Here is an 18,627-nt window from a genome sequence, read left to right on the forward strand (position 1 = left end):
TCTCAGGTGGGTCTGATTAGCCCTGAAAGAAAGATCCTAAGTTAACGACGTTGGAAATTCCCCCAACTAAACCGACCAAGCAAATTACATGAAAGCTGGCCAACAAGCCCCCTCACTTTCTCAGAACATCTGGAATCTCATCTAAAATATAAATTGAAATGGTTGGGGATCCCTGGGTGGCCCAGCGGTTTAGCGCCTGCCTTCGGCCCAGGGCCTGATCCCACGTCTGGCTCCCTGCATGGAGCCTGCTTCTCCCTCTGCCTGTGTCTCTGCCTCTCTCTCTGCGTCTCTCATGAATAAATAAATAAAATCTTTTAAAAAAAATGGAAATGGTTGACATGGAACTTATGGGGTGGAGGGAGGGGCGCCTTCAAGTTCCGTTATTAAGGATCCTTAAGGACCGGGTGGGTGGGGTTTGCCCAAGCTGCGCAGGCCGCCCCGCCCCGCCCCGCCCCGCCCCGCCCCGCCCCGCCCCGCCCCGCCCCGCCCCGCCCCGCCCCGCCCCGCCCCGCCCCGCCCCGCGGTCCTCCTTGGGCAGCCGCAGTGCCGGCCTCCTGCCAGCAGGGGGAAGCCGCGGCGCTCGGGGGGCGCGCCTGCGCGGGCAGGGCCTCTCTGGGAGGAGAGGAAGCGACCAGAGAGACCGGAGGGGAAGCGGCGGGGCCGCGGCCTCCCGGGCGCCCCGCGAGTCCACGCCCTGGGAGCCGCGCTGGCTGCGCATGGAGCCGAGGACTCGCGCGGAGGCGGGATGCTCCCCGCCGGCAGCCCCGGTGAGGCGCCCTGGGGGCCCGGGGCAGGGGCACGGGTCTCCCGAGGGACAGTGTCCGTGCGGGGGGCCCGGGGGGATGGCGGGCCTGGGGGGCGCAGCGACCCCCGGGGGGATGGCGGGGGGCGGGCGGCTCGCGGACCTCCCCGGTGCCGAGCACGCCCTCGGGCTCCCGGAAGACTCGCCGCGGCCCCTTCGGTCTTACCGTGTCGTTCTGTCTGTCCCCGTAGCGCTGCCCTCAAAGTGGCGATGGAAGCAAGGACGTCGAGGAGAAAAGTAAGCGACTCCAGACACCTTAGCGTCTCTGCCCGGACGTCTCCAGAACTCAGCGCTGCGGGCGGGCAGCCGAGAGGCTTGGCCTGCTGTCTAATCGATGCATCTTTTTTTTTTTTTTTTTTTGGCACAATAGGCTTGCGTAGTATTAAGTGCTGATTATCATTACATTACGTACGTGTCTAAAACATGGGATGGCTTGGAGATCAGCACCTCCTGACCCCTGCTTAGCGCGGGGACTGGGGTGGCTTCCGCTGGCGCGCTGCTGCCTCTCCTCCTGGATTCAGGATAATTGGGGCCCGCCTGTGTTTTTATGAAGCATCAGCTTATCGAGCTTCAGAAATTCGGAGGGGCTAACGATTTAGGAGAGATGACCACCAGCTTAATTTTTTTTTTTTTAAGATTTTGTTTATTTATTCATGAGAGAGAGAGAGGGGCAGAGGCCGACTCCGCGCAGGGAGCCCGACGTGGGACTCGACCCCGGGTCTCCAGGATCACGCCCTGGACCAAAGGCGGCGCTACTCGGCTGAGCCACTGGGGCTGCCCACACCACCTTAATTGAAATCAAAATGGTTATAGGTTAAGTTGTACTTTACCTCCGGTGAATTTGCCATTAAAAGGTGATCTGGGGGGCAGCCCAGGTGCCTCAGCGGTTTAGCGCCGCCTTCAGCCCAGGGCGTGACCCTGGAGACCGGGGATCGAGTCCCACGTCGGGCTCCCAGCATATGGAGCCTGCTTCTCCCTCTGCCTGTGTCTCTGCCTCTCTCTCTCTCTCTCTGTGTCTCTCATGAGTAAATAAATAAAATCTTAAAAAAAGAAAAAAGAAGAAGTTGGTCTGGGAAGAAGAGTGCAAGGGGTAACTTGTTTCTTGGATCTTGGTCTGGAAAAAGAAGAGGGAAAAACGTCAAAATCTCTATTTCCTACCTAGGATAGGAGCATAAGCCAGGGATGTGGACATTCCTCATTTTAATGAGTGATGCATGGCAGGCTTTTCGAAATCAAGGAGTCTTCAGGGGCGTTTCAAGTGAAATTTGTTACAAGAAGAAAGGGGAAAGCATGTAATAGCTATTCCATCAGAGGATTTTGCTACTTTTCACCATGGCAAATGGTCTTGGAAGGAGGGAGGAGGAAGGGTGCTCACATTATCACAATGGCTTTAGGAGTCAGGCTTGCTCAGCCCGGGTGGCTCAGCAGTTTAGTGTCTGCCTTCCGCCCAGGGTGTGATCCTGGGGTCCTGGGATGAGTCCCATGTCGGGCTCCCTGCATGGAGCCTGCTTCTCCCTCTGCCTGTGTCTCTGCCTCTCCCTCTGTGTCTCTCATGAATAAATAGAATAATTTTTTAAAAAAGGAGTCAGGCTTGCCCTTAACATTGCCTGCTCACACGGTCTGTCTCAGAAGCCCTAAGGAGTCCACTTGACAGGCATAGCTCCCACAGCTCAGCTCCTTTGTTAAAAGATTGGAGAGTACCCCATATCTTTCAGTAAACCATTGCCTTTTCTCCCTCTGCCCAGATGCCTGGAAATTGATGCCTTCTGAGCCATCATTTAGTAGAACGATAGACAGACTATAGACTTTGTCCTTGTTCCTCCTTTGGTTTTTGGTCAATTTTGCAATCAGCAGTGCTCCTTACAAAAACAGGGAAGAAGAAAGTCACGAAAACCTCGCAAATCATCAGTGTGTCATCTTAATATCATTTGGGGTGGCTCAGTCAGTTAAGTGTCTGCCTTTGGTTCCCTGCTAGCAGGGAGTCCGCTTCTCCCTCTCCCTCTGCCCCTAGCCCCGCCTTGTGCTCTTTCTCTCTCTCTAATAAATTAATAGATGAATCTTTAAAAAATCATTTGATTAAGAATATACTATGCTGCATTTAAATGGTGATGTCAAAAGAATATAAAAGGTGAAAAAAATTTTAATAAAAAAATAAGTAGGGCAGCCCGGGTGGCTCAGCGGTTTAGCGCCACCTTTGGTCCAGGGCGGGATCCTGGAGACCCGGAATCGAGTCCCATGTTGGGCTCCTTGCATGGAGCCTGCCTCTCCCTCTGCCTGTGTCTCTGCCTCTCACTCTCTCTGTATCTCTAATAAATAAATAAAATCTTAAAAAAAAAATAAGTAAATAAAAGTAAGTGAAGATAAAATTTGCTCCCAAAGCCACAGCGACCTTAGCATTCACCAGACATTCCCTCTGCACATAGCCCAGCCTGTGGGTGTTTGCAGATGCACCACACAATGCAGTTATTTAAGATAAAAAAGAGGATACTGTGACTCCTGTACATAACGTAGGTGGATTTCTGTATTGATAAAGTGTGATGCAGACCAGCCAATTCTCATATTTGAAGGAGAAAAAAAAATTTTTTAAATGAGTTGAGAGTCAGGAAACTTGGACTTTAATCCCGTTTATAACCCTCAGGTATAAGAGCTGGGCCAATGTTACAATTTTATAGTTGGGAAGTTGAGGCTAGTAGATTTATGCTAGTTTTTCTTCCACTCATGAGTGGGCTACTGGTACTAGTAGCATACAAAAAACTTTTAATTCTTTTTTTTTTAAAGCTTTTATTTAGTTACTTGACAGAGCACAAGTAGGCAGAGCAGCAGGCAGAGAGGGAGGGAGAAGCAGGCTTCCTGCTGAACAGAGACCTTGGGATCATGACCTGAGCCAAAGGCAGATGCTTAGCAAACTGAGACACCCAGGCACCCTGCTTTTAATTCTTACAAGCTGAAGAGAGCAAAGGAAAATTTGGTTTTGGGGAGCTGGAAGAGAAACATACCCAGTACTAAACACATTGGTATATATTCTGTTAATCTTTAGAGAAGTAATGGAGTATATGACAGTTCTATTTTGCATTTAGGCATATCTTTTTAAAAAATACTCATATTTCATTTTATCAGAAGTAACAGTTGTTTAGCAATGAGGCTGATTATAACCTCTTGCTTTCTCTTGTTGCTTTCTTAAAACTTCATTTTTGGTAAAGAGCCAAGTTCTACAAGGGCAGCTCTAGGAAGAACAGGGGCAAAGTTCTACCGGTATCGCTCCTCAGGAGGCTCTATTCTCCCAGCTTTATCTCTTGTGCACACACACTTCTCTCTCTCTTTCTTTCTTTCTTTCTTTCTTTCTTTCTTTCTTTCTTTCTTTCTTGAAATTACTATAGTTTCTGTAATTAAACATGCTAATACGATCAAGCTTTTAATTTGTTTTTGTTGTTTTTTTAAAGATTTTATTTATTTATTCATGAGAGACACAGAAAGAGAGAGAGAGGCAGAGACACAGGCAGAGGGAGAAGCAGGCTCCATGCAGGGAGCCTGATGTGGGACTCAAACCTGGGACTCAATCCTGGGACTAAATCCTGGGGCTCCAGGATCACACTCTGGGGTGAAAGCAGGTGCTAAACCACTGAGCCCCCCCAGGGATCCCCCTGTTAATTGTTTCAAGAGGACCAAATCCTTCAGTTAAAGCTGAAGGGGAGAAATGCGCTCTATGTTCAGGTTTATTCTAAGGTTTGGTTTCTAGAAAGTCTGCTTTTTCTCTGGGATCTTCTGTTATAGCAATTATTTTCATCTGGAGATCAGTGGTTATTCCACTTATATTTTTACATTATCTCTTTTTTTTAAGATTTTATTTATTTATTTGAGAGAGAGTGTACAAGGGGGGGTACAGAGGGGAGAGAAGGGGACAAGCGGACTTCCTGCTGAGCATGCAGCCCACTATGGGGCTTGACACAGGGCTCCATCTTTTGCCCCTGAAATCCCAACCTGAGCTGAAATCAAGAGTCAGATGCTTAACCGCCTGCGCCTCCTAGGCAACCCCCACCCCCCATTTTTTTGTTTTAATCTATAGGTGCTACTTAAAAATAGGGAGATAAAGACCTATGTGTGGAATAATTCAAATTGTGGACTGAATGGAGTTGAGCATATTGGCTAGTGGGGAGCTTAGTGACCCCACAGTGAAAGGCAGCTGCCATTATACCAAGCTTCCTAACCTTCTCCTGGAAGAAGGATACCATAGGGAACCTCAAGGGAATAGCCTGCACATGGAAACAGATACTTCAAAGGAAACAGTGTATCTGAGCACAGAGGGGTGGAGTCGGAGTGGCACATGATGGCAACTGTGGATCATGTCACTCCTGCCAAGACAACCCTTGGCCCTCAGGTTTCTCTGGGGTGTAGGCACGACCACTTGGCACAGATGGTCAGGGAAGGTATAGAGGGAGATACTCTGGAAAGGAGGAGCCGTATTGTGCATCCACAAATTTAGGACAGTGGAAAAGAATTTGATTTCAAGTGGATTAAGTGTTTACTAGAAATTTGTTTCTTTGAATAAAAATGGAAAATTATTTATTTATGTATTTTTAAAAAGATTTTATTTATTTATTCACGAGAATACACAGAGAGAGAGAGGCAGAGACCGGCAGAGGGAGAAGCAGGCTCCATGCAGGGAGCCCGACGTGGGACTCGATCCTGAGACTCCAGGATCAGGCCCTGGGCTGATGGCGGCACTAAACCGCTGAGCCACCCAGGCTGCCCTATTTATGTATTTGAATCTTGGCTTATTCCATAAAGAATTAGAGGCAGCTTAAGTTGCTTAATTATTTCCTGAACATTGTAGATAGTGGAGGAGGGTATAGATGCTTACAGAGTGAAAAACTGACTTGGAAATGATGGGAAATGATCGGTTTTCAAGTGCAAAGCAAGGAATGGGCTCTTTGGGAAATCCTACCTCCTAAATGGGGTGAGAGCAGAGCTGCACAGTGTTCCTGTTTTCAATGGGCATTGTTTGCTCCATTACAATCTGTGCTGCCTCTCCTACCACTCTTCCCTAGAAATGGCTCAGGGGTGCGAGTCACCCACTCTTGTCACATTTAATAAGTATAATGTGGGTCAGTCCAAGTCTCATTTATTAGCCGTGGAAGGAATCTCACTTCAGACTGTACAACTTAGTGGTTGCACCAGTCGTTTTGAGTTTTTCATAGTAACTTGTGTTTTCTCTCGCACTTCCTTTTATTCTTCTTTTTCTGACATGAGCATCTATGTACAATGGCATTGAAGCTTTTTTGTTTGTTTTTGCATTTGAAGCTTTTAAAACTTTTTTACTCTTATAAGAGGAGTTTATACTCATTGGTCAGCCTTTCAATTGTTTTTCATATCCTTGAAATCTTTTCAGTACTGTTTTTCTCTTTTTTTTTTAACATTTTATTTTATTTTTTAAAGATTTTAGTTATTTATTAATGAGAGACACAGGCAGGAGAAGCAGGCTCCATGTAGGGAGCCCGATACGGAACTTGATCCCAGAACTCTGGGATCATGCCCTAGGTCCAAGGCAGATGCAATTGGTCCTCCTTTGGTGTTATTCTAGACCACAATCTGTTTCCTTACAAATTTTGAAAATATATTACTACTGTAGTGAAACCCAGATCAATAAGATTTGACCCTTTTTTTTTTTTTTTTTTTTAGATTTTATTTATTTATTCATGAGAGACACAGAGAAAGAGAGAGGCAGAGACACAGGCAGAGGGAGAAGCAGGCCCCATGCAGGGAGCCCAATGTGGGACTCGATCCCCAGTCTCCAGGATCAGGCCCTGGGCTGAAGGTGGTGCTAAACCGCTGAGCCCCCTGGGCTGCCCAGATTTGACCATTTTTTAACTCTAGTAATAAAATAGATTTGTAAGATAAAAGTCTTCTAGAAAAGTCTAACATCTGCTTGTAACTGCATTGTCATGCCAGTATCTGTTGAAACCTGTGGTTACTAGACAGACTTCGAGACTTTTCTTTCACTCTGAATTTCCTCAGCTCTTAAGCGTTTTTTTTGTTTTGTTTTAAGATTTTATTTATTTATTCATGAGAGACACAGAGAGAGAGAAGCAGAGACACAGGCAGAGGGAGAAACAGGCTCCCTGCAAGGAGCCCAATGTGGGACTCAACCCTGGGTCGCCAGGATCATGCCCTGGGCTGAAGGTGGCACTCAACCGCTGAGCCACCCGGGCTGCCCAAGCTCTTAAGCATTTTGTACTTGATAGATTGCTTTATAACTATTCATTTGGGTATTTTTTTGTGTGTGTACAAAAAAATCCAAATGAACATATATATACATACACACATGCTTATGCATATATATATACTATATTCATTTTGGTATTTTTGTGTGTATACATATATTTTGTGTGTGTGTATGTGGTATGTATATACATGAACATATATATGCATACCCTATATAGTGTTTCCTTTAAATTACAAACTTTTGAAGGTAGATATATTGCTTTATCTATGTTTTATTTTTCCTTTAACCGTGTGGTACTTAGTAATGTTGAATAATTGTTATTCTTTCATTTCAGGTAACATAAATATTATAGCTCTTGTTGGAAATGAACAAGTCAATGAAGATACAGATAATGGTGATCTCCCTGCCTACGTGTCTGCATTTATAGAAAAAGAAGTTGGAAATGACCTTAAATCTTTAAAGAAACTTGATAAACTCATAGAACAGATGACGGAAAATAAAATGCAGTTAGAAGAACAGGCAAGTATTAAAACTCCTTGAAATAGGGGCACGTGGGTGGCTCAGTTAGTTAAACGTCTGCCTGCAGTTCAGGTCATGATCTCGGGGTCCTGGGATCGAGTCCTGTATTGGGCTTCTCAGCTCATGTTCTCTCTTTAAATAAAATCTTTAGGGCAGCCCTGGTGGCTTAGCGGTTTAGCGCCGCCTTCAGTCCAGGGCATGACCCTGGAGACCCAGGATCGAGTCCCACGTCAGGCTCCCTGCATGGAGCTTGCTCCTCCTCTGCCTGTGTCTCTGCCTCTCTCTGTGTGTCTCTCATGAATAAATAAATAAAATCTTTAAAAATAAATAAATAAAATCTTAAAAAAAAAACCTCACTGAAATAATATCAGAAGTAGATACATACTATAATATAAACATACCCATTATTGTATAGGGAATTTTGAAGACATAGCTTGTGAAAAGTAGTGTAATCATTTAAAACTGTTGTATATCTTTTAAGGACTTACAGCATGCTAGTATTTTATAAATTACATAAAAGACAAAAGATCTTGAGGGTGCCTTGCAGTCTCAGTCAGTGGAGTGTACAACTTTGATTTCAGGATAGTGAATTCAAGCCCCACGTGGGGTGGAGAGTTTACTTAAAAATAAAATCTTTAAAAAAGAAAAAGAAAGAAAGAGTTCCTGCTGATATGATTTAGGTCTTAAAAACATAATGACGGCTAGCATTTTAAGTAGCTTTTCATACAGTGACTTTTAAAGTGTAAAAGCACTTTAAAAGTATGTCATTTCATGGTGTACAAAAGTGTTATAGTACTGTCATTTCAAACTTTATATATGCCCACTCATAAGGAGAAAATGTGAAAATTAGTATAACATAATAATGGTTATTTCTGGGTGGTTGGTTAACAGGTGATTTATTTGCTTCATGTCTTTATTTCCAAGTATTTTCTTTTTATAGTGAATGTATTACTTAAAATAGTTTTTAAAAAACCCAGTGAATGTAATCTTAAAAAATAAGTGGATCCTTTTACTTGCAAGAGTGTGTTTGTCAAGGATAAAAGCTGTATGTCCTGTAACTACTACACTGGGTTAAATAGACTGTGTGTGGCTGTGTGGGTGTGTTAGCCCTGGGTTGTCAGTCCTGTGTTCCCATCCCCAGCACCCCAGGCCTCCCATCTCCCTGTCTCTCCACAATGGCTACCACAGTTCTCTAAGCATGGCCCCGCCCCGTCCTCCTGTTCCTTCTGGCAGGCAAGCTCTGCCATACATGCATATGTATGGTGGGCTCTTGAGAGGAAAGGTGAGTGGTCCTCAGCCCCCCGGCAGTCCTTCCATGGCTGCTTCTTTGGGAAGGTCGGCTCCTCTGCCTCTGCCCTCAGCTGCTCTTCTGAACTTTCCCCAAGATACCTACCCCACGCGGCCATTCTGTCTTTTCCTTTTCCCAAAAAGAACAAATTCAGGGGACTTAGCATGAACTACTGAACAGTCTATCCCACTTTCCACAAACTTATTTGCAACCTTTTCCACTACGTAATTCAGCAGAGGATCAATCTGAGACAGTCATGCCTCACGTTCCACCTGCCACCCGAGTGAACTTGCTTCTTGTTTCCTCCTCTGCTGCTCAGCCAGTCCTGTCCTCTCAGAATAGGGACACGCCCAGATCTTTTCCTGAAAACCCAAACTAAAAACCCTCGCCTCATTTTACTAGGTGTTAGTTTCTTCCTTTTCTCCTTAGGCTTTCTCAAAAAGTTCATCTTTCTTCATGTCTATCTCCACTTCCCAGTCAGGCTCATTTTCCTGATGACCATGGAAGCTTTGGCCGGAGTCCCTCACTGAACCTTAAATTCAGCATGTCTGTCTCTTCAGATGTTTCCCTTGGAAAATGGCAGCACCATCTGCCTGTTACTTGGGCCTGAACCTAGGAGCCTTCCTAGATTGCTTGTCATCCTGCCTCCACTGCCCGGTCACCAAGACTTCAGAGTCGGCCCCCCTTCACATCTCCCATGTCCATCTGTGCCCTCATTCCACCCCTTATGCCACCAGTTTAGGGCTGCAGGCTCTCCTGCACTCGATGGCAGTTTGCCCAGCCTCTCCTGCCTTCTTGTCCCCACAGCAACTGTCTCTTGTTTTTATTCTTTACAGAAATTGTATTGTGTAAATAAACATGTATGAAGTATAGCTAAAATCTTTGTGTACATAATAAGCATATGTGTACTTTAAATATGCATAGCTTTACTTTTTTTAAAAAAATTGTATTTATTTATTCACAAGAGGCACAGACAGAGGCAGAGACACAGGCAGAGGAAGAAGCAGGCTCCATGCAGGGAGCCCAACGTGGGACTCGATCCGGGGACTCGAGGATCACACCCTGGGCCAAAGACAGGTGTTAAACTGCTGAGCCACCCAGGGATCCCCTTACTTTTTATAATTAACGTCTATTTTTCGTATCAATCTATATAGGTCTCTCTTTTTTAATGGTTTATTCAACTATGGTTCTATATAATTTACTTAACCAGGCTCTTATTGGTCAACATTTTTGCTATTTCTAGTTTTTATTATTGCAAATAGGAGAATAAACATAATATTTTGTCACATTACTTTTTATTTACTTATTTATTTATTATTATTATTATTTACTTATTTATTTATGATAGTCACACAGAGAGAGAGAGAGAGAGGCAGAGACATCGGCAGAGGGAGAAGCAGGCTCCATGCACCGGGAGCCCAACGTGGGACTCGATCCCAGGTCTCCAGGATCGCGCCCTGGGCCAAAGGCAGGCGCTAAACCGCTGCGCCACCCAGGGATCCCTCACATTACTTTTTAAATCATAAATTTAACCAAATGAGTCCCTTGTTAAAAACTTGCGGGGCACCTGGGTAGCTCAGTCGGTTAAGCATCTGACTCTCTCAGCTCAGGTCTCGACCTTGGGTCATGAGTTCAAGCTCTACACTTGAACCTTACCGAACCTTAAATTCAGTTTTGTTTTCTTAAAGATTTATTTATTCATAACAGACAGAGAGAGAGAGGCAGAGACACAGGCAGAGGGAAAAGCAGGCTCCATGCAGGGAGCCCGATGTTGGACTCGCCCTGAGACGAAGGCAGATGCTCAATTGCTGAGCCACCCAGGCATCCTTGGAACCTACTAAAAAAAAAAAAAAAAAAAGACAAAACAACTATTAATGGCTTCCCATTGCCTGTTGGAGAAAGCCCACATTCTTCTGAGGCACAAGATGCTCCTGTGATCTCGTCTCTCCCTACTAGTCTAGGCTCATCTCTTCTTTCTACGTTTGTCTTTTGAACGGTATTCTGTGCCTTACTCAGCTCTTTGCTGTTCTCTGATCATGACTGAGCCATTCCTTTTGCCTGGAATGCCCTTTCCATCCAAAGTTTCCCAGAAAATTCCCGCCCATCCTGTGAAGGTCTGTGTGGGAGCCATGCAAGCACAATTAATTGCCTTGTGCCTCAAAACCTTGCTCTCCAAAGTGTGGGAGCTTGTTAAACATGCAGAATCTCAGTCCCTACCTCAGACCTAGTGAGTTCAAATTAGCATTATATCAGATCTCTAGGTGATTCCCATGTACATTCAGTTTTGGGAAACACTGCCTTAGTACCTCATTACACCTAGCATCTCTCTTTTATTGCATTAATCCTATAATACAGTAATTATTTGCTTATATTTCTTTTCCATACGAACTGAGCTTAAGGGCATATGCTATGTCTTGTCTATTCCAAGCACAATGCCTTGTACAGTGTCTAATCATTGTTTATTAAATTGAAGTTCCCCTGTAATAGTCTTTTTTTTTTTAAAGATTTTTTATTTATTTATTCATAGAGACACAGAGAGAGAATGAGAGGCAGAGACACAGGCAGAGGGAGAAGCAGGCTCCATGCAGAGAGCTTGACATGGGACTCGATCCAGAGTCTCCAGGATCACGCCCCGAGCTGGAGGCGGCGCTAAACCGCTGCGCCACCGGGGCTGCCCTGTAATAGTTTTTATATTGTGTTGATAACTGATATTTGGGACGCCTGGGTGGCTCAGTGGTTGGGCGTCTGCCTTTGGCTCAGGATGTGATCTTGGAGTCCCAGGATCGAGTCCCACATCGGGCTTCTTGCATGGAGCCTGCTTCTCCCTCTGCCTGTGTCTCTGTCTTTCTCTGTGTCTCTCATGAATAAATAAAGCTTAAAAAAAACCCTGATGTTTGTATATGTTTTTCCATATGCTATAAGAATTAACAAATACACCATATCTCAAGTTATTACCAGGATATCATCTTACCAAGTCAGTGGTTCTTAACCTGGAATTAAGTCAGAATCACCTGGGTAACTTTTGCAACAGATACTCAGATTTTTAGAATCAGAGCTTCATTTATTTTTGAAGGAAAGTATTTAGTAGCTAAAGCATAAAAATAACCTCTGACTGGGCCATCTGAAAGTGCTGAGCTTCATGAAGGCAGATCCCGAGGTCCTTACTAGGGTGAGAGGCTGCTCCCCACACATCATCACGTACAGCATTTTGTGTTAGGTTTGTTTGGTACAGGATGCAGAAATCGCACTTTTTTTTTTCCGCACTTTTCTTTGAAGCTTATAATTGACAATTTTCAATTCTGTTAGAACAAATATGTGTTTTGAAGGTAATATAATAAAAAAGGGTTATGAAAATTTTATCTCATCGCTGCTCTTCTTTGTTTTTGGTATGGTCAGGTGCTTACAATTTCATCAGAAATCCCCAAAAGAATTCAGAGTGCCTTAAAAAATGCAGAAGAATCAAAGCAATTCCTTAATCAGTTTCTGGAGCAAGAAACTCATCTCTTCAGTTCCATTAACAGTCATTTGCTGACTGCACAGCCCTGGATGGAGGATCTTGGGGCCATGATCAACCAAATTGAGGAGATTGAGCGCCATCTTGCTTACCTTAAATGGATTTCACAAATTGAAGAACTAAGGTAAAAAGGGCCGCTTTGTTCTCATAATTATTATTTTCCTTTGAGGATCTGTCTTAGCGAGTGCATGCATGCCATTAAATAATTGAGTTAATTAAAGATGATAATAATGTAATTTTACCAGTTCTGAAAATAGCATTATGATAATGATTCTCTTGTGAATGAACATAAACTTTTCTGGGAGATTAATTTGCATTTGAAAGAAAGTAATCTAAGTAAAAAATTTAAGTCCTATAGTTGTATTGTGAACACATGATAAAAACTACTATTATTTATAAAACCAAATTAATAAAAACATTCTTCAGTGTAGTAATATTCTCTACTTTTTAGACACGGTCACTTGATTAAATGGATTGCTTTCTCTTAAATTTCTATTATTTTCAATGGGAATCATCTAATAAGAGCTACACAGTATTTGTAAATGACTAACAGAGTTTTGCTACCTGTGAGTTAGGAGGGAAAGAAGTACATCTTTTTTTTTTTTTTTTTTTAAGATTTTTTTATTTATGAGAGACACAGAGAGAGAGAGGCAGAGACACAGGCAGAGGGAGAAGTAGGCTCCATGCAGGGAGCCCGATGTGGGACTTGATCCTCCTGGGACTCTATCCTAGGACTCCAGGACCATGCTCCCGGCTGAAGGCAGGCGATAAACCACTCAGGGATCCCCAGAAGTACATCTTCCTGGAATGAATGTATGTCAATGGTGTTGACTATCAGTGTCTGGTATTGCCTTCCAGACAAGCTAAATGAACATTTTTGCCTAGATTGGCAGATTGTTTGGTTTCATGGTAGAGTCCCCCAGCCCCTCAGCATGGTTCCATCCTGCCTTGGCGTTAAGTATACTTTTGCTCTAAAGTTGTCAGCAACCATTCATGTTGTCTGGAAGACTTGAGGAAGAAAGGTCATCCAAGAATCTTAATGTCCCATGGTAAATTTTAAAGAATTTAACCTATCAGGACTGTGAAAATCTTTGTTTTGCTTATGAGGTTTACATTTACAGAAAATGTGGTATGCTTATTAAGACTGTAGTGTTACCAGTGATTCCAGAAGTCAAGTTAAGGTTTTTAGGCCATCTCTTTCTTGTTTAGATAAATTTTTTTCAGTGAATGAATTTGAAAACTTGCTTCTTTTTACTTCACTGTTATGGCTCCTCTGAGAGAAAATACCAGAAAGGGACAATATTAATGACCTTATTAAGTAGAATAAATTGTTTAAAAGCCTCACTCTTATAGTAGCCAAAGTAATAGATTAATTAAAATAGGACTATGGTTATGGATAGCTTTTGTCTGATGTTGGAATTGTTTAAAAGAGAAATTTGGCCTGGAAATTATATTGGAAATAGTAATCAAATTCATAATCAACTAGAGCACAGCTATTTCGCTCTTTAATAACATGCTCTTTCCTTTAGGTTTTCCATGATAAATCTCTATTTCTGGCTTCTTTTGGGCTTCCAAGATTTTCCACATCTCCTCATTTTTCTGTAATGTTCATCTTTCTTTCTTTCTTTCTTTCTTTCTTTCTTTCTTTCTTTCTTTCTTTCTTCCTTCCTTCCTTCCTTCCTTCCTTCCTTCCTTCCTTCCTTCCTTCCTTCCTTCCTTTTTTTTTTTAAGATTTTATTTTTTTATTCATGAGAGAGACAGAGAGAGAGAGAGAGGCAGAGACACAGGCAGAGAGAGAAGCAGGCTCCATGCAGGGAGCCTGATGTGGGACCTGAACCCTGTACCCCGGGATACCACGCCTGAGCCAAAGGCAGATGCTGAACTGCTAAGCCACCCAGGCATCCCTGTTATTATTATTATTATTATTATTATTATTATTTTTAAAGATTTTATTTATTTATTAATGAGAGACAGAGAGAGAGAAAGAGGCAGAGGGAGAAGCAGGCTCCATGCAGGGAGCCTGATGTGGGACTCGATCCAGGAACTGCGGAATTTTGTCTTGAGCCAAGGCAGATGCTAAAGCACTGAGCCACCCAGGGGCCCTTGTTATTATTTAAAAAAAAAATTTTTTTTTTTGAGAGAGAGTTGAGCCAGGGAGGGATAGAGGGAGAGAATCTTAAGCAGGTTCCACACCCCAGCACTGAGCCCCACGTAGGGCTTGATCTCACAACCCTGAGATCATGACCTGAGCTGAAATCAAGAGTTGGACGATTAACTGACTGAGCCACCCAGCAACCCTTAGAATATGTATTTTTGGGCCGGGTCGCTCGGCAGTTTAGTGCCGCCTTCAGCCCAGGGCCTGATCCTGGAGACCTGGGATCGAGTCCCACATTGGGCTCCCTGCATGGAGCCTGCTTTTCCCTCTGCCTGTGTCTCTGCCTCTCCCTCTCTCTCTGTGTGTCTCTCATGAGTAAATAAATAAAATCTTAAAAAAAAAATCTGTATTTTTATCAAAAGAAACATCTCATTTTAATTTTCAAATTTTTACTTTTTATCAAAGTATAGTTGACACACATCTAATTTTTAAATTAAATGCTTGCTTTATCGGGATCCCTGGGTGGCGCAGCGGTTTAGCGCCTGCCTTTGGCCCAGGGCGCGATCCTGGAGACCCAGGATCGAATCCCACGTCGGGCTCCCAGTGCATGGAGCCTGCTTCTCCCTCTGCCTGTGTCTCTGCCTCTCTCTCTCACTGTGTGCCTATCATAAATAAAAAAAAAAAAAAAAAAAAAAAAAAATTAAATGCTTGCTTTATCAAGTCAAATAAGCAAAATGGTAGCTCATGAGATCTGTTTGGCTGTTTCAAAGAATTTGATTAATTGGTTTTACATGGGAAGTTTGATTTCTAGGCTTTCCTAGAAAAATTTTAAGCTTTGACCACATTGGTAAAAAAGCCACTTCTAGCTGGTGCTTCCTTCTTCCTTATGTGTAACTTTATATACAACAAGAGGGAGAAGTAGTTTCTCTGCATTTGGAATTGTTTTGAACAGATCATCTTTGAAATTTGCTTTGCCTCATTTTACAGTGATAACATTCAACAATATCTGATGACCAATAATGTCCCAGAGGCAGCCTCTACTCTGGTGTATATGGCGGAACTTGATATTAAGCTTCAGGAATCATCTTGTACTCATCTTCTTGCTTTCATGAGAGCCACTGTTAAATTCTGGCATAAGATTCTCAAGGACAAACTTACAAGGTAAGGAATTCACCCCATATTCCATGGTAATTGCTTTCAGGTGGTATTTGGTGACAGTTGCATTTTAACTGAAATACATGTGTTACTTTTCTGTTACAGTGATTTTGAGGAAATTTTAGCTCAACTTCATTGGCCATTCATCACACCTCCCCAGTCTCAAACTGTTGGCCTGAGTCGACCAGCCAGTGGCCCAGAGATATACAGTAACCTGGAGACACTGTTTTGTCAGCTTCTAAAACTACAAACATCGTATCTTTGTTGGAGTTAAAACTTGCTAAATTATTATTTTTTCCTAGCGTGGATTCGTGGCTAGAGAGTAGAACTTTTTGAAAGTGACCAAGAAACCAAATGGGCGTACTTGGTTTGGACTTGATCTGTATATACCTGTGGATGGCTGGATTGTTCTCTTTCAGAGTGACTTGCATGTGGGAACGGTGAGGGGTGAGGGTTCAGACTGAAATACGACTGACTCAGGTTTACATCATGCATAGGTCTCTTGGGACAACAGAAAAAAAAAAAAGGGCAGCTGGGAGGAGACCTTAGTAACTTAGTGTTAGTTAATTAATATTTATTTATTTTTTAAAGGTTTGTTTATTTATTTATTTATTTATTTATTTATTTATTTATTTATGATAGACATAGAGAGGCAGAGACACAGGAGGAGGGAGAAGCAGGCTCCATGCCGGGAGCCCAACGCGGGACTCAATCCTGGGATTCCAGGATCGCGCCCTGGGCCAAAGGCAGGCGCTAAACCGCTGAGCCACCCAGGGATCCTAATTTTTATTTTTTTACTTAGTGTTAATTTAATAAAGTGATTACTTAAATGTGTTTCCTTCCTTACTATTTTTTATTTTAGGAAAGATCAATTCTAATAATATTTTTTGTGTACTTTTTATTGAAATCATGTGCAGTGTAAAATTATCTGTATTACAATTAGTTTTACTTAGTATCTTATATATTTGTTGGAAAAATAAATTGTGTGTATATGTAGGTAAATACGTGTGTATGTATATACACACATATATAGACTTTTCTTTCTCCTTGACCCGACTATGTCAGAGATGAATTACTTACTGAGCCAAAACAACTTCCAGAAAAATATTGTCTTCCCGCATCCCCTTCTGTCATCCTGCCCATCCAGATTATGCTGACTCCCCTTCAGAAAAGGTTCCGGTATCACTTCCGAGGGAACCGACAGACTAATGTGATAAGCAAGGTATGCTTTGTCAACTCTGGCCCTTGGTTTTTGTTAATAGCAAATGTTAAGTGTTCCATACTTTATCTGGTTTAAGTTAAAATCTGATTCCATTCATGTTTCTCTTCTCTAAAGAGCTAAATTCCTATTTTGTCAATGCCCTTGATAGATCTATTTCAGGACTTCTGTTGAGGAGTTGTCAGAATCTGCTCACTCATTAGCACATCATCTGACCAGTCTCAAGTTCCCCTGTGTGTGTGCTGTAGCATCTGTGGGGCACTTTTTACACCCGGCTCCCCATTTCACTGTGCAGATTGCTCCCTTGCAGTTTATATCAGAAAGAGAAGCTAAAGTCAAAAGATAGTCAAGTATTAGCTTCTGAATAGATTGTTGATGCTAAAATGGTTTGTGGCTGTACGGGAATGATGGAAATGGCTGTAAGGAAATTATCACCAACATATAGGTGGGGGGATTCCAGCCATGTATATCGGAGATAATTGTTGAGATTTTTCTTTAACTTGAAAAACCATAAGGCATTTTTTAAAAATGAAATTTTTTTTTAATTTCTTTTTTTTCTTCCTTTTTTTTTTTTTTAATTTCTTTTTTTATTTATGTATGATAATCACAGAGAGAGAGAGAGGCAGAGACACAGGCAGAGGGAGAAGCAGGCTCCATGCCGGGAGCCCGATGTGGGATTCGATCCCGGGTCTCCAGGATCGCGCCCTGGGCCAAAGGCAGGCGCTAAACCGCTGCGCCACCCACGGATCCCTAAAAATGAAATTTGATTGCATTTGTTGAGAACTAGAACTGTTGCCAGGGGGTAGATACTACCTTGTTTATCCTTGAGCTTTGCTACATTTAATGCAGCACAAGTGGGTGTGCGGGGGTGGGGGTTGATCACTGGTGACTCACACTAGGCATTGTATGTGCCATATATATAAATAAATGAGTTTATAGGCCTTACAGAATTTTAAAGAAATCAAAGGATAGGCAGTTGTTTGCACAGAATGGAGTAGAATGGCAATGGATTTCTGTGTTGTTTTTTTTTTTTTCCCCTGGTTCTTAAATTCAGCTTATTCTTTTGTACTTTATGGGTCTCCTCCTTTTTAAGATGGGGTGTTGGTGGAAACAAGAGTAGAATCAGTAAGTAGTAAGTGAGGCAAAGCAATAAACCTAAAGCTATAGAGAAGCAGGGAGAATTTGGGGTAAGAAAATTGTGAGTTATGTTGACTTCTTTGTAAAGTGTAGTTCCACTCTGTCATCAAGCCTAAACTCTACAGCCCCTGAAATTAGAGATGTCCCTTATTCACTTTTGTATTTCCAGCATCTAGCACACAGCAGGGATTTACCACTCAGTGTTTTTGAGTACTTGCCCAACAAAACTTGGAAGGTGTGTAGGATCAGCTCTAGGGACAATTTAAAAAGCTGCCTACTTAGGTTTATTTTTCTATGATTACACCTGGTTGAAGGCATGTGTTGTTGTTTTTCCTTAATTTACCTTTTCAAAAGACAGAGCAGAAGAAAATCAAGTTTAAAAGTTATTTTGGGCAGCCCAGGTTGCTCAGCGGTTTAGCGCCGCCTTCAGCCCAGGGCGTTTTCCTGGAGACCCGGGACCGAGTCCCACATCGGGCTCCCTGCATGGAGCCTGGTTCTCCCTCTGCCTGTGTCTCTGCCTCTCTCTCTCTCTCTGTCTCTGTGTCTCTCATGAATACATAAATAAAGTCTTAAAAAAAAAAGTTATTTTGGAATGTTATGGTCTAAACCCAATTTAAAGACCATGAGATCTTTGTAATGCTCATTATTTTACATATTTCCAAAGTGCTACATTTTAAA

At 42.7% G+C, this 18,627-nt stretch overlaps 1 protein-coding gene across 1 annotated transcript in view; it reads left to right on the forward strand.

Moving 5' to 3' along the window:
- The first annotated feature begins 609 nt into the window (after positions 1-609).
- Positions 610-18,627, forward strand: part of RINT1 (RAD50 interactor 1) — a 35,076-nt gene continuing 17,058 nt past the window's right edge. Inside the window, exons 1-7 of the mRNA XM_077863992.1 lie at positions 610-767; positions 994-1,039; positions 7,357-7,541; positions 12,226-12,467; positions 15,426-15,599; positions 15,699-15,848; positions 16,659-16,815. Coding sequence (XP_077720118.1) covers positions 717-767; positions 994-1,039; positions 7,357-7,541; positions 12,226-12,467; positions 15,426-15,599; positions 15,699-15,848; positions 16,659-16,815 — 1,005 coding nt within the window. The 5' untranslated portion in view covers positions 610-716. The remainder of the gene's footprint in view (positions 768-993; positions 1,040-7,356; positions 7,542-12,225; positions 12,468-15,425; positions 15,600-15,698; positions 15,849-16,658; positions 16,816-18,627) is intronic.

This window comes from Canis aureus, chromosome 21 (assembly GCF_053574225.1).
Source record: "Canis aureus isolate CA01 chromosome 21, VMU_Caureus_v.1.0, whole genome shotgun sequence".
NCBI lineage: Eukaryota > Metazoa > Chordata > Mammalia > Carnivora > Canidae > Canis > Canis aureus.